General features: G+C 47.6%; 2 protein-coding genes across 7 annotated transcripts in view; both read right to left on the minus strand.

Moving 5' to 3' along the window:
* szt2 (SZT2 subunit of KICSTOR complex) overlaps positions 1-24,771 on the minus strand; it is a 293,641-nt gene that overhangs the window by 220,181 nt on the left and 48,689 nt on the right. The window lies entirely within an intron of this gene.
* LOC147122271 (very long chain fatty acid elongase 1-like) overlaps positions 9,742-24,771 on the minus strand; it is a 99,567-nt gene continuing 84,537 nt past the window's right edge. For all 6 annotated transcript variants that reach the window (XM_085983231.1, XM_085983232.1, XM_085983234.1 and 3 more), the window contains 7 exons: positions 23,798-23,888; positions 23,140-23,330; positions 22,368-22,448; positions 14,633-14,689; positions 13,071-13,176; positions 12,819-12,955; positions 9,742-11,653 (listed from right to left, as the gene is read on the minus strand). In XM_085983231.1, coding sequence (XP_085839357.1) covers positions 11,369-11,653; positions 12,819-12,955; positions 13,071-13,176; positions 14,633-14,689; positions 22,368-22,448; positions 23,140-23,330; positions 23,798-23,855 — 915 coding nt within the window. In that variant the 5' untranslated portion in view covers positions 23,856-23,888 and the 3' untranslated portion in view covers positions 9,742-11,368. The remainder of the gene's footprint in view (positions 11,654-12,818; positions 12,956-13,070; positions 13,177-14,632; positions 14,690-22,367; positions 22,449-23,139; positions 23,331-23,797; positions 23,889-24,771) is intronic.

Here is a 24,771-nt window from a genome sequence, read left to right on the forward strand (position 1 = left end):
GGCCAAATGGTATCCTGTGCTGTAACCTAGGATTCTAAGAATGTACAACTCCAATGTGAAAAAGCAGCTTGTTTTGTATGAAATTACATGATAGCAAAAAAGACAAATGAACACGTGAAGGACAAGACTAGCAGGTCTGTCGAGCCTATCCTACACTATTTTGTGTGTAACATAGTGCATCAGTGTGCATATCAACAACACCAAAGACTACGAGTTGAACTTATACAAAGTAGGCTTTTATTGACTAAGAACTGGAGCATGCCTCTGCTAGTGGATCCATCCTAAGAGCTCCCGGGGGAAGGGTGGTGAGTGACCTTTATACCCGGGCTTAGGGGTGGAGCCAGGGGCGGAGACATGCCCGGACCTGTACAGAGTTAAGTGGTTTACCACATTCACCCCTCGTTTAAAAAAAGTCCGGCGGGAAGTGTTGTTTCAAAAGTTCGTATACAAAAGTCTCTCCGAGGGTCTTGTCTGCCGTAATGATCTTTGTGGTGCCGGTTGCGGCGGTTCTTTGCCCGCGGCCGCTTCTCACGTGGGACGGAGCACTGGCGTGTCGTCCTCTCAGGGTAGGGATGGCACCGGCATGTCAGTTCGTGGTAGACACCCCGGTGGTGCGTCGTGGTGGTGGGTGGAGGTAGTGGATGGTGATCGATGGTGTTTCGGGTGGTACCCGAGGGTGCGAGGTCTCGAATTGAGACTGTGTCCTCCCGCCCGTCAGGATACGCTACGTAGGCGTACTGTGGGTTGGCGTGGAGGTGGTGAACCTTTTCGACCAGGGGGTCCGTCTTATGGCTCCTCACGTGTTTCCTGAGCAGGACGGGTCCCGGAGACATCAGCCATGGCGGTAGTGATGTCCCCGAGGTGGATTTCCTGGGGAAGACGAACATCTTCTCGTGAGGGGTGGCGTTTGTGGCAGTACAGAGTAGTGATCGTATGGAGTGGAGCGCATCGGGGAGGACATGTTGCCAGCGGGAGATTGGGAGGCCCTTGGATTTTAGGGCGAGCATAGCGGTCTTCCACACCGTTGCGTTCTCCCTCTCTACCTGTCCGTTACCCCGGGGGTTGTAGCTGGTAGTCCTGCTCGTGGCTATGCCCTTCTCGAGCAGGTACTGGCGCAGCTCGTCGCTCATGAACGACGAGTCGCTGTGGATGTAATTGGGGAAGCCAAATATGGCAAACAGGTCGTTGAGGCACCTGATGACTGTGGCGCTGGTCATGTCCGGGCAGGGGATGGCGAAGGGGAAACAGGAGTACTCGTCAATAATATTGAGGAAGTACGTGTTGCGGTCAGAGGAGGGAAGGGGCCCCTTGAAAATCGACGCTGAGACGTTCGAAGGGGCGGGTGGCTTTAATCAGGTGTGCCCTGTCTGGCCTATAAAAATGCAGTTTGCATTCGGCGTAGACCTGGCAGGTCATGGTCCTGACCTCCTCGATGGAGTAAGGCAGGTTGCGAGCTTTAATAAAATGGAAGAACCTGGTGACCCCCCGCGTGGCAGAGATCATGGTGGAGGGTCCGTAGCCTATCGACTTGTGCGTTGGCACATGTCCCACGGGATAGGGCGTCTGGGGGCTCATTAAGTTTCCCGGGCCTTCGCAATGTCCTCTTTTATGAGGGTGAAGGCCGCATGGGCCTCTGCCGTCAGGGGGAAGGAGGTTGACTTGATGAGGGGCCGGGCTTTGTCCGCATAGTTGGGCACCCACTGGGCGTAGTAAGAGAAGAACCCTAGGCATCTCTTCAGGGCTTTTAGGCAGTGGGGGAGGGGTAGTTCCAGGAGGGGGCGCATTCGGTCGGGGCCGATGACTCCGTTTTCCACCACGCAGCCAAGAATAGCGAGGCGCATGGTGCGGAACATACATTTTTCTCTGTTGTATGTCAGATTCAGCCGTTGGGCCGTACGGAGGAATTTTTCTAGGTTGGCGCCGTGGTCATACGGTCATGGCCGCAGATGGTGATGTTGTCTGGATAGGGGAAGGTGGCCTGCAGCGCGTTCTGGTCAACCATCCCGTCCATCTCCCTTTGGAAGACCGAGACCCCGTTGGTGACGCCGAAGGGGACTCTGAGGAAGTGGTAGAGGCGACCGTCAGCCTCGAGGGCTGTGTACTGGCGGTCCTCAGGCCTGATGGGGAGCTGGTGGTATGCAGACTTCAGATCAATCGTCGAGAATACCCGCTATGGTGCTATCTGGTTGACCATGTCAGATATGCGGGGAAGTGGGTATGCGTCTAATTGCGTGTATCGATTGATCGTCTGGCTGTAATCAATAACCAGGCGCTGTTTTTTGCCGGTCTTCACTACCACCACTTAGGCTCGCCATGGGCTGGTGCTGCTCTCGATAATCCCTTCCCTCAGTAGTCTTTCTACTTCTGATTTAATAAAGCTCCTATCCCCGGCACTGTACCGCCTGCTTTTAGTAGCAATTGGCTTGCAGTCTTTGGCGAGGTTAGCGAACGGGACGGGGGGGGGGGGGGGTGGTTGACCTTCAGGGTGGACAGGCTGCATACTTTGCGCGGCGCCGTGTTTAAATTCTGCCGGCTGCAGACTAAGTGGGGGCAGGGGCCCGCCCTATGCCATCGTGACGCTCTCCAGATGGCACTGGAAGTCTAATCCTAGCAGTACGGGAGCGCAGAGCTGTGGCAGAACGAGGAATTTAAAATCTCTGTACTCCACGCCGTTCACTGTCAGAGTCGCTACACAGTAGCCGCCGACGGCCGCCGTATGGGACTTGAGGCCATAAAGACCTGGTGGCGTGTGGGCATAACCGATAGGGAGTAGCGTCGCACCGTGTCGGGGTGGATGAAGCTCTCCGTGCTTCCGCAGTCGAAAAGGCAATTTGTGGCTGTGGTAAACCACTTTTATCGTTCACTATAGTTATCACTGTTATATCGTTACTCTATGGTTATCACTGTTGTATCACTATACGAGGTCGCCTCGTCACGCTGTTATACCTGGGCTGACCACTGCTGACTCCGCCCACGGCTCCACCTACCTGCCCAGGTATAAAGGTGGTCAACTGGCTGGTATTCCTCCTTGTTGGATCCGATCACCCACGAGGGTGGGCTCTGTTATTTAGCCAATAAAAACCTATAGTTACTTTCTTAACTTGTCGCTTTTCATTGGATAAATTGATAGGTATATCAATTTTATTGGCTAAATTTTAAAATATCGTTACTTGAGCAGCCAGACGAGCAGCCAAACGACCAGCTACAACAGCCACAGCAGCCGGCTTGGCTGCGAGCCCTCCGACCACCATGCCTGGATCTAAACCCACAGGCAGCAAACTCAGCCCTCGACTTCGAACACTGGCTGAGCTGTTTTGAGTCCTACCTGGGAGAATCCGGCGTGCCTCAGAAATCCAAGCTAAGAGTTCTGACCGCCCAAGTGAGCCCTAAAGTATTCGCACTCATCCGGGACCTTAAAACATACAAGGACGCCATCAACCGGCTGAAACAACAGTACCAGAGCCCGGTAAATTCCATGTATGCCAGGCACCTCCTAAGATCCCGCCCGCAACAGCCAGGAGAGTCTGTAGATGAATTTTTACAGGCGCTACAAGCACGCGGCAAGGACTGTAACTTTAAAGCGGTAACGGCGGCAGAAAATACTGAAGACAATGTCCGCGATGCCTTCGTGAAAGGCCTGCGGTCCGACTACTCACGGCAAAGACTGCTTGAAGCAAAGGACCTCGACCTGGACAAAGCTGCAGCCCTCGCTCGCTCCCTAGAAGTGGCCCATCGGGACCTCGAGGCATATTCCAGGTACTGTAATTTGCGACCCTGGGACTCGGGACCGACCCCGACCGCAATACCCCCCGCAGCACCCCCCCGGGACCTACCTCCGCGTCGGCGTCCCGGACCCGATCGGGACCGCCACCCCCGGTACCGGCTGCGACATCGGACCCCCGCAATCGGGCCACCGGCTGCTTCTTCTGCGGCCAGGCAAAACACCCGAGGGCGCGCTGCCCAGCCAGAAATGCGACCTGCTCGAGCTGCCTGAAGAAAGGCCACTTTGCAAAGGCCTGCAGAGGGAGATCAACAGAGGCCAGCAGTGCCTCATGCGAGCTGTGGGGGCGGCCATCTTCCATCAAGGCCACAGAGGCCAGCATCCCCACATGAGTCATGGGGGTGGCCATCTTTGATCCAGGCAACCGACACCAGCAGTGCCTCATGTGAGTTGTGGGGGCAGCCATCTTCTCCGCCATTTTGTCCAACCTCGTGGGCGCCGCCATTTTACCCACCACGCTCGACCGCCACCGTGCCTCCAGACCCGACCACCGCCTCACCCGCAGACGACAGCAACTCGCTCAGCTATACACTAGCCTCCGTCACACTGGACCAAGCCCGCCCGCACCACCTGTCCAAGTCCATGATGGACATCAAAGAAAACAGCCACGCCATGACCTGCCTGTTCGACAGCGGAAGCACGGAGAGTTTCATCCACCCAGACACGGTGAGCCACTACTCCCTCACTGTCCGGCCAACGCGCAACCGGATCTCGATGGCATCGAGGTCCCACGCCACAGACATCAGCGGCTACTGTGTTGTGACCCTGTCGGTTAAGGGCACGGAGTATAAAAATTTTAAACCCCTCGTCCTGCCCCAGCTATGCGCTGCCGTCCTACTAGGTCTAGACTTCCAATCCCACCTCCAAAGCGTCACGCTAGCATACGGCGGACCCCTCCCCCCACTCACAGTCGACAACCAACAGATTTTAAACCGCCCACCGCGTAACACCTGCGGCCTATCCACCCTCAAGGTCCCGCCACCTTCCCGGTTCGCTAACCTCACCCCCGACTGCAAACCCGTCGCTACCAAGAGCAGGCGGTACAGCGCCGGGGACAGAGCTTTCATTAGCTCCGAGGTGCAGCGTCTCCTGAAGGAGGGCATCATCGAGGGGAGCACCAGCCCCTGGCGTGCCCAGGTCGTGCTCGTTAAGACCGGCAATAAAAACCGCCTGGTCATCGACTACAGCCAGACCATAAACAGGCATACCCCCTTCCCTGCATATCTGATATGGTCAATCAGATCGCACAATACCGAGTATTCTCGACCATCGACCTTAAGTCGGCCTACCACCAACTCCCTATCCGCCCTAAGGACCGCCAGTATACCGCCTTCGAGGCGAATGGCCGCCTCTACCACTTCCTTAGGGTTCCCTTCGGCGTCACCAACGGGGTTTCGGTCTTCCAAAGGGAGATGGACCGGATGGTTGACCAGAACGGGCTGCACGCCACGTTCCCCTACCTAGATAACGTCACCATCTGCGGCTGCGACCGGCAGGACCATAATGTTAATCTGGAGAGATTCCTCCGTACGGCCCAACGGCTGAACCTCACCTACAATAAGGAGAAATGTGTGTTTAACACCTCGCGCCTCGCCATCCTCGGCTGTGTAGTAGAGAACGGAGTCATCGGCCCCGACCCCGAAAGAATGCACCCCCTCATGGAGCTACCCCTCCCCCACTGTCCAAAGGCACTAAAGAGAACCCTGGGGCTCGTCGCCTACTATGCCCAATGGGTGCCCAATTATGCGGACAAAGCCAGACCCCTCATGAAGTCCACATCCTTCCCCCTTACGGAGGAAGTGTGCGCAGCCTTCTCCCTCATTAAGGGAGACATTGCCAAGGCCACAATGCACGCAGTGGATGAGTCCATCCCCTTCCAAATGGAGAGCGGTGCATCCGACTTCGCCCTAGCCGCTACCCTTAACCAGGAGGGGAGACCGGTGGCCTTCTTCTCAAGGACCCTGAGATCCGACACTCGTCGGTCGAGAAGGAGGCCCAGGCGATTGTGGAGGCGGTACGACGCTGGAGGCATTATCTGGCAGGCAAACAATTTACCCTCCTCACCGACCAGCGTTCAGTCGCTTTTATGTTTAATAACAAGCTGAGGGGCAAAATCAAGAATGACAAGATCTTGAGGTGGAGAATCGAGCTCTCCACCTATGATTATGATATCTTGTACCGGCCAGGTAAGCTGAACAACCCCCTGATGCTCTTTCACGAATTACATGCGCCAGCGCGCAAATTGATAGACTTCAGACCCTCCACAACGACCTCTGCCACCCCGGAGTCACCAGACTTTACCACTTCATTAAGGCCCGCAACCTGCCCTACTCCATCAAGGTGGTCAGGACCATGACCAGGAACTGCCAGACCTGTGCCGAGTACAAACCGCACTTCTTTAGGCCGGACAGAGCAAGCCTAATCAAGGCCACCCGCCCCTTCGAGCGCCTGAGCATCGACTTTAAGGGGCCTCTACCGTCCTCTGACCGCAATGTGTACTTCCTCAACATTGTTGATGAGTACTCCCGTTTCCCCTTTGCCTTCCCCTGCCCAGACATGACCAGTACCACGGTCATTAAATGCCTGAACGACCTCTTCGCCTTGTTCGGGTTCCCAAACTATATACATAGTGACCGGGGCTCCTCCTTCATGAGCGAGGAACTCCGTCAGTTCCTACTAGCGAGAGGTATTGCTGCAAGCAGGACCACCAGCTACAACCCCCGAGGGAACGGGCAGGTGGAAAGAGAGAACACGACGGTATGGAAGGCCGTCCTCTTAGCCTTAAAGTCTAAGGGCCTCCCAACTTCCCGCTGGCAGGAAGTCCTCCCGGCAGCGCTGCATTCCATCCGGTCACTACTGTGCACGGCCATTAACGCCACCCCCCATGAACGAATGTTTGTTTTCCCCAGGAAGTCGACTACAGGAACCACGCTACCAACCTGGCTGACCTCTCCGGGGCCCGTCCTGCTGCGAAAGCACGAGGGCCCATAAAACGGACTCCCTGGTCGAGAGGGTGAACCTCCTCCACGCCAACCCCCAGTACGCCTATGTGGCATACCCAGACGGGCGGGAGGACACAGTCTCCTTACGAGACCTCGCACCCTCGGGCACTCCCGAGACACCACCGGTACACACCCCCACCCCACCCCCAAATGCCACCCGAGGTAGACGGCATGCTGGAACCCCACGAGCCTTCGCCAACCACGCAGACACCAGCATTAACACCGGATAATGCAACACCGCCGCTGCGACGATCAGAAAGGCTTACGAGGCCTCCGGACAGACTGACATACCAGAACTGGTAGTACACTTCACCCCGCCAGACTCAAATCTAAACAAGGGGTGAATGTGGTAAGCCACTTTTATCGTTCACTATCGTTACACTATAGTTATCACTGTTATATCGTTACTCTATGGTTATCACTGTTCACACTGTTGTATCACTATACGAGGTCGCCTCTTGTCACGCTGTTATACCTGGGCTGACCACTGCTGACTTCGCCCACAGCTCCACCTACCTGCCCAGGTATAAAGGTGGTCGACTGGCTGGTATTCCTCCTTGTTGGATCCGACCACCCACGAGGGTGGGCTCTGTTATTTAGCCAATAAAAACCTATAGTTACTTTCTTAACTCGTCGCTTTTCATTGGATAAATTGATAGGTATATCAGTGGCATGGCCATTTACCTTTACGTTCATCATGGACCTGGCTAGTTGATGGGGCCTAGATTGGTCCAGGGTGATGGAGGCCATCGTCGAGGTCAGTGGGTCGCTGTAATATTCGCCCGCGCCGGGGGCCTGGTCCCGAAATGGTGTCCAAGATGGCAGCTCCCCCGCGGCTGGTGGTGCCCAAAATGGCAGCCCGCACTGCTCACATGGTTGGTGGGGTCCAAAATGGCGGCCTGCACGGTTCACACGCGGCGCTGCTGGAATTGGGGGTCGATTTCGCCCTGCACACTCTCGCATAGTGGCCTTTCTTGCCGCATTTGGAGCAGGTCGCGTCCTTTGCTGGGCATTGCTGTCTGGGGTGCTTGGCCTGGCCGCAGAAGTAGCATTTCTGGCCTCTGGTCATTGCAGCTGTAGTTGGGCTGCTGGCGGCCTTACCGGGTCCCAAGATGGCTGCTCCCGTGACATCCACGTGGCCATCCCGTCAGGCGTCCATGTTCTGGAGGGCCATGTCTAACGAGTTAGCGAGGGCCACCGTCTTCTGCAGGTCGAGCCCCCTCTGTTCCAGCAGCCTCTGCTGTGTATAATTGGACCTGATGCCGGCTACGTAGGCGTCTCGGATCAGGTCTTCCGTGCATTCCTTGGCCGTCACCGCTTTGCAATTACAGGCCCGGCCGAGGACTCTGCCAGTAAATATTCGGCGCCTGATTCCCCGGGGCGCTGTTTTCGGGTAGCCAGGAGGTGTCTGGCGTAGACCTCGTTAACAGGCCTCACGTATTGTTCCTTTAGCGTCGCGATGGCGGCCACGCAAGTTGTGGCGTCTCGGCTGATCGAGTAGATTCGGTGGCTCACCCGTGAGTTCAAGACAAGCCGTTGCGCGTCATCTGTAGTAACGGTAGTGCTGGAGGCCTCCAGGAAGGCTTCGAAACAGCTCAGCCAGTGTTCAAAGTTATTGGCTGCATCTGCTGCTTGAGGATCCAGGTCTAAACGTTCCGGCTTCAAGATTTGCTCCATGTCGAAAATTTAGTCAATAAAATTGATGCACTATCAACAACACCAAAGACTACGAGTTGAACTTATATGAAGTAGGCTTTTATTGACTAAGAACTGGAGCATGCCTCTGCTAGTGGATCCATCCTAAGAGCTCCCGGGGGAAGGGTAGTGAGTCACCTTTATACCCGGGCTTAGGGGTGGAGCCAGGGGCGGAGACATGCCCGGACCTGTACAGAGTTAAGTGGTTTACACACACACACACACACCATCCATCCATCCATCCCCCCTCCCTAAACTGGAAACAGATCCCCCAATATCCATCTACCTTTTAGAAGCAGCTCTGTTCCCTTTTGAATGCTTAGTGAATCTGTGCACTATATCCCAGCAACTTATTCCAGAGGTCAACAACTACAAAGGAGTACCCAATATCAAAACTTCTATGCATACATAACATACTTATGACTCCTTATTCAACTCTAATTTATTTGTGGACAAGAATCTAATTCTTTCATTATAAAACAAATAAAAAAAAGACCTCAATCAAACCTCCTCAAAGTCTAAGCTTTTCCAGAGTGAAAAGGCCCAAAGCAAAGCCTTTGTGGTAAATTAGGAGCAGATAATGAAGATAGCTACCACTGGTTTTCTTCATATGCCATTGAGAAATGTTCAGAAAACCAGTACATTAGAATCAAAACCCATATTACAGATGATTTGAGCCAGTGTCATCTGGTCAACAAACACTGCCACCTCACATCTCAGGAAAAGGTCTTGATGGAATTCCTACTTTCAAATCCTAGTTTGAGGGAACTTGGACCCCAGGACAAGGTTCTTGGCATATTCCTTACGCTTCACTACCAATACAGCCACAAAGTCTCCTTAAACGTACCAGGACAATCTTTGTGAAGCCATTAAATGAGGTTCCCTGGTTATACATTTCCCCAGTTTGTTTTCCTTCTGGACCTATAATGGGGTAAGCTAAGTAACAGAAGTATGAACTGAATTAACAAAATAAATCCCTAGTGAAATGTCTGAGGTTAATAAAACAAACCATTAAATTGGAAAAGCAAGCATCAAACACAACTGCTCACGGGTTTTGGAGCTAAAGGCCTTAAATAGGACAAACATGAAGCAAAATTCCAGTGGCAACAGATATGGGATATGTCTTTACCAAGGGACTCTAGTAAACTCAAAGAACCAAGGAATAAGCCTCTCCTTGTGATTTGGAATCCATTTTTTAAAAAGCCAAGAAATAAATGAGTCCAAGTCAGCTAACATTTATAGCAAAGAAAATCAGACCAAACGTTCAAGTTTTGAAAGAGTTTATTTCAGAATCAGAATTCCTATTGAAACTTGCTCCTGTGATATCATAATCCCAGAGATCTTCCTTCACTGTTTTTACTCATATGGGGGGGGGGGGGGGGGGATCTGTTTGACTGTAACAAGAAAAAGATTTGCAAAGAACTAAAGATATAGCTGCGCTGCTTTCCAAGTACTGCCCTTTTCCCTCTCTCCCAATGGAGCTCAACATGGCCAAGGTGTGCCAGCAGCAGTTTATACCCAGGGGCTGCTTCACAGAATGCTCATCTCCACATACAGCTGGCACCTACTGAAGGGAAACTATATGTACATACAGCATCAACCTGGGTCCTATTAATTCTGCAGCTTCGGGTTGGGATAGTAGGGCAGAGGAGCTAAAGGAAAAGGCTGTTAAGAGTGAAAATGAGTAGGTATATTCCTAATTAGGTAGCTCCTATACTTCATTTCAATTACAATTTCCCTCCCCCCCCCCCCAACCCCCCCAAAAAGGGATGTAGATTGGAGCTTGCTGCTCCACTATACACTGATTAGACATTCTCATTACAGCCACAGTATCCATTTTAGTAGATCTCTCCCCCAGGGACCAATTAAAACTCACTATGGAGGGGGTATTAAACACTCCTTTGACTGGCTTGTTATTCAGTCCCCAGTAATGACAGATCATGAGGAAAAAAGGGTTACTCATGGGACTCACCACCCACAGGGTATTCAACAAGTACTGAATATGTTTGAAACTGACTTTTCCCTCCCCTACCACAAAACATTAATAAAAAGGTTCTCTCCCTGCTGTATGGACTACATTAACACTGTCTCACCTAGCAGCGTTTTATTCTTAAATATTGTGGTTTCCTTCATTCCAAAAATATACAGCAACATTGCTAGAATCAAGCAAATAAAATTTTCTAAAATGTCTAATTGTAATTAGTATAATGTTACATCTTTAATGACAGCAGCAGAAGCTTCTTTTGTAACTAGATATAAATTACTAAAGACAGACCCAACCTGGTGGGCCACTTGAAGGGAATCTCACATGGCTTTCAACTGCTCAGAGTGATGGTGGCTAGAGTTGCCAGCATAATGGGTTTCATTGTTTGCAGGTTTTCAAAGGGTTAAAAAGGCAACACCGTTACACTTAGTTCTTTGCAGATCTGGGCAATTATTAAATGCAACACTGGTGGTGGTGGGATAGCAGAGACTGGAAACTTGCACATTCAACTGCTCAGGATACAGCAAGTCCACGGACTGTCCTCAAGCACAGACCAGTGTTGAGCGGGCCTTTTCTTAGACAGGAGGCATGGGGCCCACCTTCCCTATGTCACACAATCTGCGTTATCCTTGTAGCCAATGTCAATTAGAGAGTGCAATGATTCCAAAAAAATCCAGACTCGATTAACCACAAACCATCATTTGTTAATTACACAGGATCCTTAAAACATTTAGTCAGACAGCTTTTCCCCAGGTTGAATTTCAACATGGTGCCAGAGTGATTAATCGACTGCATGAAATTCTTAAGTCAAGTTCAAAACGGGATAAATCGCTGCACCTTCCCTCCTGAAAACTTTCCAAAACAAAAATACAGTAATTGGTTTTTTATTAAAAAGTTATGCTTCCGTTACTTTGTCTTCACTTTTCCATTCATCACCTCCCCATTTTCCAGCAAGTGCCCGCCGTTCTCTGCTGCTGGCTTTCCATTCTCCATGGCTGCTTTCTGTTTTTCTTCCACGCTTTTCGGCAACCTCCTGCCCTTTGTGTAGGCCTGGTACCAGAAATTGGAGAAAAGGACGAAAAAGAATGTTCCGTACATCCATACAAGATGGATGAAGATGGGGAACTGGTAATCGCAATGATCCATGAAGTAGTACTGGGTGACGTGCAGTGAGACAATAATGAACTGGACCTGAAAGATGGGAAAAAGTAAAAAAAATAGCAACAGGTGCTGCACCACCAGAGTGCATCACAAGACAATAAGTGGACTAACAGTTCAACTCAGGGACACAAACTAATGCTGGATGATCACCCACATGGCATGGATTGAGCGCAGATAGATCAATATGGATTTTAGTCCCGATGTCCGTAACTCCTTGGCACTACTATTATTACTCAATCCAAGTTGCTGCACTGTGAGCTGTCTTTTGGATGAGATGTTAAAACTAAGTTCCCTCAGGTGGCTGTAAAGATCCCATGGCACTATAACAGTTCCTTCCCCCACCCCCAAACCAATGTCCTGGCCAATATCTATTCCTCAACCTTCTCTGCTCTAAGAGGAGATTTGATAGGTGTTCAAAATCATGAACGGTTTTGATAAGAGTAAATAAGGAGAAAGTTTCCAGTGGCAGAAGGGTCAGTAACTGAGGACACAGATTTAAGGCAATTGGCAAAAGAAAGGTAACAAAACATTACTACACAGTTATGATCTGGATTGCACTGCCGGAAAGGGTGGTGGAAGCAGGTTAAATAGCAACGAGAGAGAGAGAGAATTGGATAAATACTTGAAGGGGAAAAAAATTACAAGGCTAAGGGAGAGAGCAGGGGAGTGGGACTAATTGGATAGCTCTACCAAAAGGCACCATGGGCAGAATGGCCTGCTTCTGTGCTGTATGATTCTATCCATCACTATCTGATCGTTATTCCATTGTTGTTTGTGGGAGCTTGGTGTGCAAATTAGCTGCTGTGTTTTACATTACAACAGTGACTACACTTCATAATTAGTTAATTGGCTGCAAAGTGCTTTGAGATGTCCTGAAAAGGTGCTATATAAAAACAAGTCTTTATTACTGGATTTTCTTGTGTACAGTTTTCAGAAAGTGTTTACTGAACTATCCTCTACTACTGACCCTAAAATCACACGAGTGTTTGAATTGATGCACTGGGTACAAACACCCTCTTCCCTACCCCAAACTATTGTGCTACATACTTTCCCAATACAAGCCCCAAAACAAAAAAACTTGTAGCTTAAGCATCCCCTCACCCACTAAAGCTGTTTGGTCAACATAACAGAGTAATGGGGAAACAACACACTCCCCTTCCCATAAACATCTAAATACAAAGATGGTGACACTGACCAGTTGGATTGCTGTCATATACTTTTTCCACCAGAGGTATTTCTGAAAAGCTGGACCAGCTGCAGACAGCCCATAATAGAAGTACATGATGACATGGACGACAGAGTTCACCATGGCGTGGAAGGATCCCATACCACCTGCAAGAAAAACAGCACCAGCCGTTACAGCACAAGGCCCTTGCACCAGATACCGCTGTTCATCTAATTCAAACAAATATGACATCTAAATGAAACATAAGTTCAATCTCTGTACCTGGTCCAAACTTAACCCCCCACCACCAGGTCCAAGGCATGATGGAATGGTGGAAGATGTGAAGGAAAGTAATCTGACTGTTCTTCTTCCGCAAGACAAAGAAAACCTAAGTGAAGACAGAATGAGAGCACGAGAACACATCAATCCAAGCTTGGACAGAAAGCAAAGAAGCAATGACATAACTACTGTGCAAACAATGTCAACCTAAGAAACTATCTGGTTACTTTAATAAAATATTCAGAGATCGGCTTAGATCATTAGTCTCAATATTGGTCTCCTTTTGCTGGGGAAAATAGGCGGAGAATAAATGGATTACTTAATACAGAATCAGTGTTACATTGGTAATGTCTATAACCCCCCCCCATTATGGTTTGCAACACACAAGTCAGTGTTTTAAATTATGATATGGTGCACAAGACATTGATGTTCCCAGGTCCTATACCACAGAATAGCTGTATACAAATTCAGTCAGTCAATCTCCGATCTTATACAGGGGTTGGGGAGAGGGTGGAAATAGGAAGTGGTGGGTTTTCATTGGATGGGAAGAGAAAAATTAGATCTGAAAGTCATCCGAACAGTCATGTACCTCCAAGCAGCTGATTACAGAACCCCATTAACCTGCATCAACAGGCCCTCTTGGTGGAGAAATGATGTGTAAATAGAAAATTAAACCCAAATTTAAGAATGACAGAGATTAGAAGGGGCAAGAGTTCACACTTTGGCCACAAATTGCACAAAGTCTCTTTCCTTCCCCACCCTCCCCCCTGGAGTTTCCACTAAACTCATTTGCACATCACCGAACACAAAATCTGCCATGAAGCAGTGCAATCTGGTAGTTTCAAAATTAATTTTTTTTTTTTTTTTTAAATAAATTTGCTTTAACAATATTCTGAGTGGTAACTTGGTAAAGTTTGATTAATACAGCTGAAAATGGGTTTAAAATGCTTATTTCATGATAATCAGAGCATCTAGTCTACCATCTGAGAGTAACCAGATTTTAAACAAATATAAAAACTATTTTCTGGTTAGATTTGGGGGGGGGGGGGGGGGGGGGGGGGTAAAACAGTGGTCAGTTCCTTAGTAAATTAAAAAAATTCAGCCCTCTTGCGCCAAGATCCATTTTAATTTTGAGCCTCCTCGAAGGCCTGCAAACGAGCCCAATTAGCAGAAACTCCCAATGGTGATTGCATCCTAGGGGTGTGGCTAGTTGTGGGCAGGGCCTGCTTCTAGCGCAATGTTTTTAAAATTAGTGCAAAAGAATTGCAATCTTGTGTGCCAGTTACACCGATATCAGGGGAATTGCGCCAAAAGAAAAAACCCCTGCACCAGAGTGGAAACGCCAGGCTGAAATGTTTACAAGAGCATTAGCTGAATGTGGATTGCATTCCACAAGTGCCTAGTGAAGAGGAAATAAGTCAAACGCCTGAAGAAAAATATTAAAACGGCAGGGTGATGGAATTAAAGCAGATAGTGCTCATTACAATAACTAATGAGCACTGACAAAAGGCTGAAATTTGTACGATTCGAGATTAATTTTCATCAGAGGGAGTGGTCATACTCACCGTATCAAACAGTTCAACAAATTTGGAAAATAAAAACAGCCATGCTACACGCACCATCTGGAAAAAAAAACCAACTTTAGAGCACGTGAAGCACACCCAGTTGAATCTGAACCAGCTTACTAGTCTCCAGGGGTCAAAGATTAATCTGCAGAACACGGCTGCAAGCAACCAGGGAGAAAGGTCATAGGGGGAAGGCGGCAGTTTGATTAACAGTCAAGAATCAGACAAATTGTAACGAAGGATTGCTTCACTTTCCAGTTGCTGTGGGATGGCAAAGCACCACAAAGATGGATGTGTCAGGTGACCAATAACAGAAGCAAGGTGGTAGTTTAAGTATTCCAGGAGGTTTTACACACTAAGAGTTGGCAACCTTACTGCTTAAACTCAAAGCATCAAGATCTTAAATTTGAATATTACACATACCACAATACTATGCAAATCACACCTGCCACAACATTTTGAAGCAGAATGGTTTCAATTGTACTTAAATGGTCAGGAATTTTGTAGATGTAGAAAAAAAATTGTTCAGTTTGTGCCAGGACTGTAGGTGGCACTAGAAATACAAGAGCAAAATACTGATGATGCTGGAAATCTGAAATAAACAGAAAACACTCGGGCAGCATCTGTGAAGAGAGAAACAGAGTTTAAAGTTTCTGGTCGATGGTCTTTCATCAGAACTGGAAGAGGTTAGAGATTAACCATTTTTAAGCAGGTAGAGCCAGGAAGGTCTGTGGTGGGGTGGAGGGCAGGAGTGACAGTGACAGCGTAAGGTAAAAGGGGACAATTAATGAAAGATGGGTCCAGGAGGAGGTGAAATGGCAACACCAGACTAGCACAGGGGAAGGAAGCATGGAAAATCTGGGAAAGAGAAGGTTCCTGTGGCCCAGGAACGTGGCAGGCAAGGTGACCCCAGGGGTGCGGACCACCCCACCGGCCTTGGAGATAGGGATCCCCACCAAGCACCAGCTCACACCTCCACTCCCAGTGGCTCTGGTGCAGTCATCCTCCATTACCAGCACCTGCTGTCTGAGAAAGTGACAGCAGTGGTTAAAAACCTGAAGTTAAACTGTCATTTAATCACTCTTGCCCTCCAGCCAATCAATCAAAAACCTTCCCCTTGGCTCTGTACTTGCTTAAAAACTAACATCTTCCAGTTATGATGAAAGGTCATTGACCTGAAACATTGGGCCAGAAATTCGTGACCAAAGGAGTGAGTACGGTCGGGGTACTCACGCATCTGGCCGTTGGAAATGCCGGCGTTCAGCATGAACAGCGCATGCGGGGAACGCCGGCATTTCCAGACCTCGGAACGAATGGGGTTCATAGGCACAGCGCGTGCGACTGCACAGGCAGCGCTTGCGCAGTGAACTTCGTAGATTTCATTCATGGATTCAGTGAGGGTAAGTCCTTACAAGTTACACTTGAAAAAAGCAGGTGTAGAGTTGTTCCAAGGCTGCGGAGGAAGATATACTTTATCGTGGAGCTTCTGAAAGGCAATATTTTTGTTTGGGAAAGGGAGGGAAGTTATTTTAAGAAATTTTAAGTAAGTTTTAAAGTTTAAATTTTTTTTTTTTTTTTTTTTTTTTTTAAAAACAGGTTTTCAGAACGGTAGGTAGAAGGAGCAATTGTGGCTGTGTTCTGGAATGTGAAAATGTGTTCTAAAATGGAGTAATGTAACATTTCCAGCACTTTTAAGAAAGAAACTTTTCATCAGTAATAAGTAATTATGTATGTCCGCATATTCCTTTACGTATATGTATGTATGTTTTATATTCCTTTACTAATGTGTATGAATGTATGTTTTTAATTATCATTGTCCAATAAGTTACTTTCTCTGAAAGTCATAATTAAATAATACATTCATACACATAAGTAAAGGAATATATACAGACATACATACTTTCAGAAGCTCCACGATAAGAAATATCTTCCTCCGCAGCCTCTGGAGCAACTGTACCCATGCTTTTTTCATGTGTAAGTTGTAAGGACTTGACCTCACTGAAAGCATGAATGAAAGCGACGAATTTTACTGCGCATGCGTTTTGCCTCTGAACCCCTTCGTTCAGACAGGAAATGCCAGTTTTCCCCGCATGCGCTGTGCATGCTGAAAACCGGCATTTCCTCCGGCCAGACGCACAAGTACCCCGACCGTACTCGCGCATTTGGAAGGGAATTACTGGGCCAACATTTTACATGTAAAAAAAATGAAAAATTTAACAATTGCACGATTTGCCCCCTCGCATCTGCGACTGAGGGTCCAAGGAGGTGCATTGCGCAAGAGGTAGTCATCGTACATATCCTCACATTGTTCCCTTTCGGGAACTGTATGAAGTGGTGGAAGGATTTATGGCCGTGATTAACGCTCATTCCGTGACCGTAACCATCTTTGAACCAGCCACTAGGGTGGTTAGTCCTATGGCGTGAGGGTTTTACAGGCTCCCACAACCCATCTGAGGGGGGGGGGGGGGGCCACCCACACCCACGGACGCAAGTATCCCGCTGGATGTCCACCCAGAATTTATAGTTGGAGCTCCGACTCCACTTGCCGGGACTGTCTGGAGTGGGGTTCGAAACCCTACTCCTTCTGGCCCAGCGGCGGGGATGCTTACTGCTACGCAAAAGGCCGACTCCGCACAAAAAGGTGACACCCATACGTTTCCTGCGCCTTTTCCCCCCCGTGACTGGAGCCCTATGCTGCCACTTGAAAGACCAAGCTATCATCTGCCCTTTTTGCGGCGCCTTTGACTTCTCATTACCAATGATGAGCAGGCGCTGCGCCTCCACCTCCTTGAGGAGATTGCTGAGGTCATCATCAGTTCAATTGTGAGTTCTTTTAATGCCGTGAAGTGTGCTCATTCCAGCCATTTCACGTTGCTAATCGGATTGGGCCTTTGGCATAGCGGTAGGATCCCCGCCACTGGGCCAGATCAGGGTAGGGTTTCGAACCCCGCTCCAGACAGTCCCGGCAAGTGGAGTCGGAGCTCCGGCTCTAAATTCTGGGTTGACATGCAGTGGGATATTTGCGTCCGTGGGTGTGGGTGGCCCCCCCTCCTTGTATAGCTTGTGGGAGCCCGTAAAACCCTCCCGCCATAGGACTAACCGCCCTAATGGCTGGTTCAAAGATGGTTACGGTCACGGAATGAGCATTAATCATGGCCATAAATCCTTCCACCACTTCATACAGTTCCCCAAAGGGAACAGTGTGAAGACACTGACGACGACATTGCTAAATAAATACATGGAATTAAAAAAATTTAGGGCTTTTAAAAGTCTTTAAATTGCTTTAATTCTGTTTAAAACTACTTCAGATTCTTCAAAATAATGTAAACGTTTAAAATTTTATAAAAGTTCACAAAACATTCATAAAATAGCAGATAACTTACTTTCCCTGCAGCTGTGTAACTACAAAGTCCTCTGCAGCTGCTTGGAGAGATTGGGGGCGTGTCCTACTACAATGAGACCTTAAGGGGCGTGTCTCACTTGCACTGCCGCTCCAGGCTTCGCGCTGGCTGCTTTCCTGGGCAGCGTGACGTCATACGCTGCCCGGGATTCTTTTTGAAACACCAATTCCAGGCGTCCCTGGAGGTGATCGGCAGGAGCGTCGGGTAAGTGCATATACGGGGCTTGCACGCGCGGCAAGCCCCGTTCACGAATTTCTGGCCCATTAACTCTTTCACTCTCCACAGATGCTGCCTGACCTGCTGAGTGTTGCAGCATTTTCAGTTTTCATTTTTGTAGGTGGCACTGTTGTCAGTGTTAAAACAAAGACACTTCCTGCCCCCATGGACTTGAGCAGATGCCACTGTCCAAACACACTCCAAACTCTACCTTTTGGTAAATAACTGTACATGTGTTACTGTACAGCATAATTCACTTACAAAATCAGAACTAAACAAACACCTTCCAATCACCGTACAAGTATCTCCAGCAAAACACAATGAACGCTCCATCTGAACAAACAGGAACACTGCTGCTCCAGAAGTCCATTGGATTGCAGCTTCAATACTAGAACCAGAATTGGCAGATGCTAATTCTGGATCCTTTATTCTGCACACATGATCTTACCCATGCCATCATGGAGAGTGGAAGCCAAGTATTTATCCATTAGGATTCAGAGTGGGAGTGGGAGATTAAGAGAACAAGGAGAAAAGTCCCAAAATATTCAGTGGCATCTGGATTGGAGGTTCATTATGGTCAGACAGCTGATCTCCGTTAAGGAGACACTGGAGCCACAATTGTCCTCAGCATCTCAGGTTAGAGGGGAAAAATCATTGAAGGTTCTCCCTCTCGATAATTCATTAACCCTGTCTATACACTTTCCAGCAGGGCTCGATTCTGTATCACCACTCCAAGCCCAGAGCCGGCCAGCACGCCGATGCTAGCAGAGGGGAAGGTTCAGCTTGAAAAGACATCACTATGGTTGCCATTGGTGCTGCTGCTCACTTGATGCACTAGGCTTGAGCAGTGGCCTTCCCATCTCTAATCCAGCAGAGTGACAAATCACAAGGAGGAAGTTGGGAGCATCAGACATTGTGATTTACAAATAAATGTTTAAAAACATAACTGGTGTAATTGTGATGAACAAATATCCCAAATTTGAAACAGCTTAGAGATGAGAATAACTGTACTTTAGATCACAAGGGTGAAGAAGCCCAGTTGATCTCATTCGCTCCACAGTACAAACCCTACCTTCCACCTATCACAGCATCTAGAAGTTTAAGTGAGCTCAATGTCTTGGCCATAACTACCTTCCCTGACAATCCATTCCAGCTATTGGATCAGCCCCTGTAGAAAATATTTCCTTTCATGACCCTTAACCTATGCCCTACTACTCTGGCATATCTGAAAAGATTGGTTTATTTTCTTTATTCCAGTCAGTATTCTTGTATAACAAAAAAGCCCCTTCCAAGAAGTTTCCCTTCAAGGTCCAATAGCCCTAATTTATCTGGTCATTTTTTTAGGGCTCCGCAAAACAGGCAGATCAGCCTGGCTGCTCTCCTCTGCACTGCCCCAGGGCCAAAACACTTATGCAGGAATCACTGCTGAAAATCAGTTCAGCAGAGTCACCAGGCTTACCCGCAATAGAAGCACACAATTTAAACTGGGCCAGAGGTGCAGCAGGTGGCTTTGGGCTGGGCAAGATCCCACTTCAGAATGGCATTGAGGGGGGGGGGGGGGGGGGGGGGTGGTGGTGGAGAAGAAGGTGCAGAGCACCAGCAAGGGTTTCTCTGGTGTGCCCAATAGCAAATAGGATAGGCAGAACCAGGGAGCAAGGTACTGGAATTTGGCTTGAGAATGGCAATTAGCTAAAAAAAAGAGAAAATATAAATAAAGAACCAGAGAGGGAAAAAAGGAAAATTAGATTGGCTGTGGTACAGTGGATTTCCTAGATGTCAATCACTGGTCAGGGAGATGGCAATGGGGCACAAATTTAAGTAAACCTCTACGAGGGGCGAGAAGTGAAACAAACTCTCTAGTGATTTGGCAGGGGGAGAAATGAAGCTAATGATGTAATCTCTGCATTGAACAGAGGATATCAATTGAATAGCCCACACTGAACAGGGGTAAAACTAATTCAATTATACATTCAACAGGTTTGGTAATCAAGCTGGCACTGAACTGGGGAGCTGAAATTAATTAACGAAGCTTGGCACCGAATGGGGTTCAAAAACAAAATTAAATAAACGCCACACTAAAGCGAAGAGGGAGCCAACCAAGAGCAGCAGTAGTAGGCCGCAGCGGGGGCTGCCACTCAGAGCAGCAATCCTGGCCACAGGAGTTAGTTTGCGAAGCAGGGAAGAGGGCCATGAATCTTCAATGGCAGAGTTTGAGGGGGCGTCTTCTACACAAAGCAGCAGGAGGTATTCCCTAGAGCAAAGCAGGACTACCGGAGAACAGGACAGAGTCGTGGTAGCGTGTGTGTGTGCGCGTGTGCGTGTGGAAAAAAAAATGGTTTAAAACAGGAAAGGGGCAGAAGCAGTGGGTTTCCTTTCCAAAATTTAAATTGAAGCAGCCTGGACAGAGAAACAAACAGCAGTAGGCCTCAAGCAAAATGGTAGGGGCAGCTTGAGGGAAGGTCAGGATTCAGCAGCTAGATAGCAGATGAGGCACAACACAGGCCAAATTTAAAACTAAAATTAAAATAAAAAGACAAGAAACTGGCAGATGAGACTTGCATCCAAGAGCCACCCTGTATTGGGAGGTCTGAAAGACAAGTAAAAAAAAAAAACTCACTTAAGGTACTGAAACAGATTTGTTACCAACAGTCAGGAAGTACATGCAACAGCAGGACACATATGATTTGCAAAGATTTTAATATTAAAACAGGGCAGCAGCAGGAGAATGGGTTTATACTTGATAGCTCATTGTACAGAAAAACATTGAAACAGACAGCAGTGATTTATTTAGTTCCCAATTTTCAAAGTGTTGCTCCAGGCAGTGCAGGAAAAAGACTTGCATTTATGTAGCGCCTTATGACCTCACAAAGTGCTTTACAGTCATTGAAATACTTTTGAAGTGCATGGTTCTACTGTAGGGAAAAGCAACAGCCAACTCCCACAAACAGTAATTAAACAACCAGGTAATCTGTTTTTTTTTTTATAAATATAAAAGTTAAAAATTGGCCCGGACACCAATGAAAACTCCCCTGCTCTACTTCAATAGAACCATGAATCCTTTACGTCCACCCAAGGTGCCAGATGGGGCCTCTTAGAACATCACTGATCACAGCTGTATCCCTGGTTTATAAAACTAGGGACATGTCCTGCAATAGCTTTTACCATGGTAGCCACCCCCACCCCACCGTCCTTTTTAAAAAATAAAAAAAAAGTGGTTTATTTTACACCAATCACCATCCCACAGGGAACAGATTTCAATACAAATTCATTTTGCTGCCAATACTTTGCGGCACTGTAAGGTACCCCCATTCTCGAGAGATCAATGCTGGTGGGACCCACGCCATAAAGTAGTTGGTCTGACTTTGGCCTCAGTAAAGCCTCCCACACCACAAAGGCTCAAGAGTTACTGAATTGCTGCCAGCATTCCACCGATTAGCTGCTATCAGGACATCCTGATGGGACTGCCAGGAAATTAGTCACCTGCACTGTTTTAAGTTAAACATTCATAGATGAATGGACAAGTTTATGCCCAGTGTCACGGTCACAGCAGTTTAGCAATGAACTACCTTGTGGCCCCACATTCACCAGTTGGGTCATTCACACAAGGAGCATTGATTTGATCAAGTCAGTATCTTTAATCAATTGTTCCCATATTAAAGTGCACAGACACCAAGGATTTATTCCAGATCTTAAAACTTGGGCTCCTGTGTCCAGCCCCTCCATTTGGTGAATGCAGCAATCTCTAGCATACACTCATTTGTGCCACATGAACCTCATTGTGGAAGTTATAGAAAACTTTGGACTTTCATCTCTGCATTAAAAACATGGCTTTTATTTTAACAAACTTAATTGGTACTTTAATGCAAACAATAAATAAAATTTGCAACATTGACAAGGACCATCCTGATAAGCAGAGACAGTCTTTGGTGTTTTAAGAACGCAGGGCTTCCCAGGTGATTCGGTTGGTAAAACCAGCATGCAATTGAGCTGTACAGACTGAACATTGCAGAGTGCCTGCTGAGCTGGCCATTCACCTCCTATCTTCAGAGTCAGAGACTATGAAGATACTTGAAGAATGTTAGAATGGCTGCAAACAAAAGCAAAGGTTCACCACTTACCCGAAGAGCTTTGGGGCTATTGGAGCAATCCACTGGATCACACTGGAATGTATATCCTGTAGCCCAGCCAGCCATCAAGAACTGTGGAAATGAAAAATCAGCATCAGTATTAACATTCCAACTAAACAAAAACCAACATTTACAAGTGATAACTGGGTCAGTCTGGATGGAAAACAAAAAACAGCAACAAGGATGTATTTTTAATACCACACTTCACAACTGAACTGCTCAATCCTGCAATGCGATTCCAAAACACTAACTGTCCACAGCAGGAGCAACTCCTCTTTCCAGTTACAAAAGGAGTTTGAGAATAGTTTAGTATCAAAGTCACAGTACTTGAATATTCAAATTGCTGGTATCCACACAGACAGACTGATTAATTTAAAACCATAATCATTATCTAGGTCTTGAGGTGGAGGAGAGAACCATCGCACGGCAGGAGGGTTTAAAAGGAGCCGGTGATTAACAATTGCCATTTAAAATAAAATTACATCTACCCATAACTCATTTTTGAGAAAGATCTCCACAACTTGCATGTAACAATCACAAGTTTAGTCATTTTGTCTCAGATATTCTCCATATACCCCAATGCACTTAGTCACTCGACCAAGTACCCAAATATTCCAGTACCTTCCCAATATCCCTGTGCTCACTCTTCCAGTGTGCCCCTCCATTGTAAATGTATTTATTGGGGGTATAGGAGGATTGCAACAATTCAAACTGCAAAAGCAACACTTTCCAACCAAACTAAGCAAAGAAGAAACAGGCATACCTCGTATACTATGAAGATCGAGAAAAACACCAGTGCAAAGTTATAGAAAACCATAATTTTTTTAAGGTCGAAGGGCTTCCTGTGAACCATGAGCGTGGGTCCTAGCGACAATACAAAATATACGTAGAACAAGAGGATAGCAGTCATAGGGACCGGAGATACCATTAGGGGATACTCTTCAATCCTTGGATCTGCAGAGAGACATACAGAGTTACAAGCACTAATAAACCCACCATTAACCATCAGTAACCAAATTCAGTTTGTATGCTGGGAATCAAAGTTATGTGGGAAAGAGAATGGAAACCGTTCTGGGGCTTCCTTCCATGTGCCAAATTTTCTTGCCTTCCTCAAAGATGGCAATCATACTGGGGAATTATTGCTTCAGCCATCATAACCTTTCATACCAAATGGCGTGTTAGTTTTATGATGTCAATTGTGACATGCACATCAAAAATCACTAATGGATTGAGAAATCTGCTTTTAGTCAAATCAGACATGACTCAGCAAGAATTCTCTGCTGCAATTATATCAAGAGGTCAAAGATAATCAATACTGCTAAACAAATTGTTGAGATGTCAAACAAGTTACTGAAACATAGAAAACAAAGTCCAACTTGACTGGATCCTTGGAGGAACAAGTCAAAGACCAAATAACTCACCTCCTTTCAAGAGACCCTCGTATACTTGGGCAGCTTGTGCCCACACCTCTGCCAACATGGTTACGTTTCAAAGACGTGGCACTTCCAAAGCCTAAGGAACACATGAAAGGTATTAACTCGCATTTTTAGTGCCTTTAATGTAATCCCATGACACTTCACAAGAATGTTATCAGACAAAAACCTGACACCAAGCCAAAGGAGGAGACATTAAGACAGGCGACAGGTAATGTTCCCTTTAAGTTGCGCAGCACTCTGGAGCTCCCGTGTCGCCGGCTTTTAAAGGGGCCGCACGCCCCCCCAAAAAAATTAAAGGGAACATTGGTGACAGCGGACCAAAAGCTTGGCAAGAGGGAGGTTGAAAGGAGATGGGGTTTAGGGACAGAATTTAAAACACTTCGGGTCTAGACAACTGAATGCACACCCACCATTGGCAGCTTGTGAAGGAAGTGGGAGACTTGAGGAATGCAGAATTCATGGCAGGTTGGAGGAGGTAGTGAGGGGCAGGTTGGAGGAGGTAGTGAGGTGCGAGACCATGGAGAGATTTGAATGCTAGGATATAATTTATTTAAATAGAACAGTGGTTTGGGGAATGGGAGCCAGTGTAGGTCAGTGAGTATAGGGGTGATGGGTGAACAGGATGTGGAAAGTTGGGCTATGGGCAGTAGATCTTTGCAGGAGCTCAAGTTTGAGGGTGGGAGGACTCTTAAAAATCAACAGTTCATTGTGCAGTACACACATCTGCTGCATATATGAAATAAAATTGAATGGAAAGATGGTAGGGCGGCCAGGAGGTAACAAGTGTGGATGAGGGTTTCAGCATTGGATGGGCTGAGGCAGGCGCTATTGGAGGTGGAAGTGGTGGAGAGGATATGGGTTGGGAAGGAAGCTCAGGGTCAAATAATACACCAAGGTTGCAAATAGTCTGGTTCAGCCTCAGATAGTGGCCTGGAGAAAAAAATAGCAGCTAGAGAATT

The sequence above is a fragment of the Somniosus microcephalus genome, chromosome 3, assembly GCF_052327205.1.
Source record: "Somniosus microcephalus isolate GS21.2 chromosome 3, FLI_Smic_1.0, whole genome shotgun sequence".
In the NCBI taxonomy this organism is placed as follows: Eukaryota; Metazoa; Chordata; class Chondrichthyes; order Squaliformes; family Somniosidae; genus Somniosus; species Somniosus microcephalus.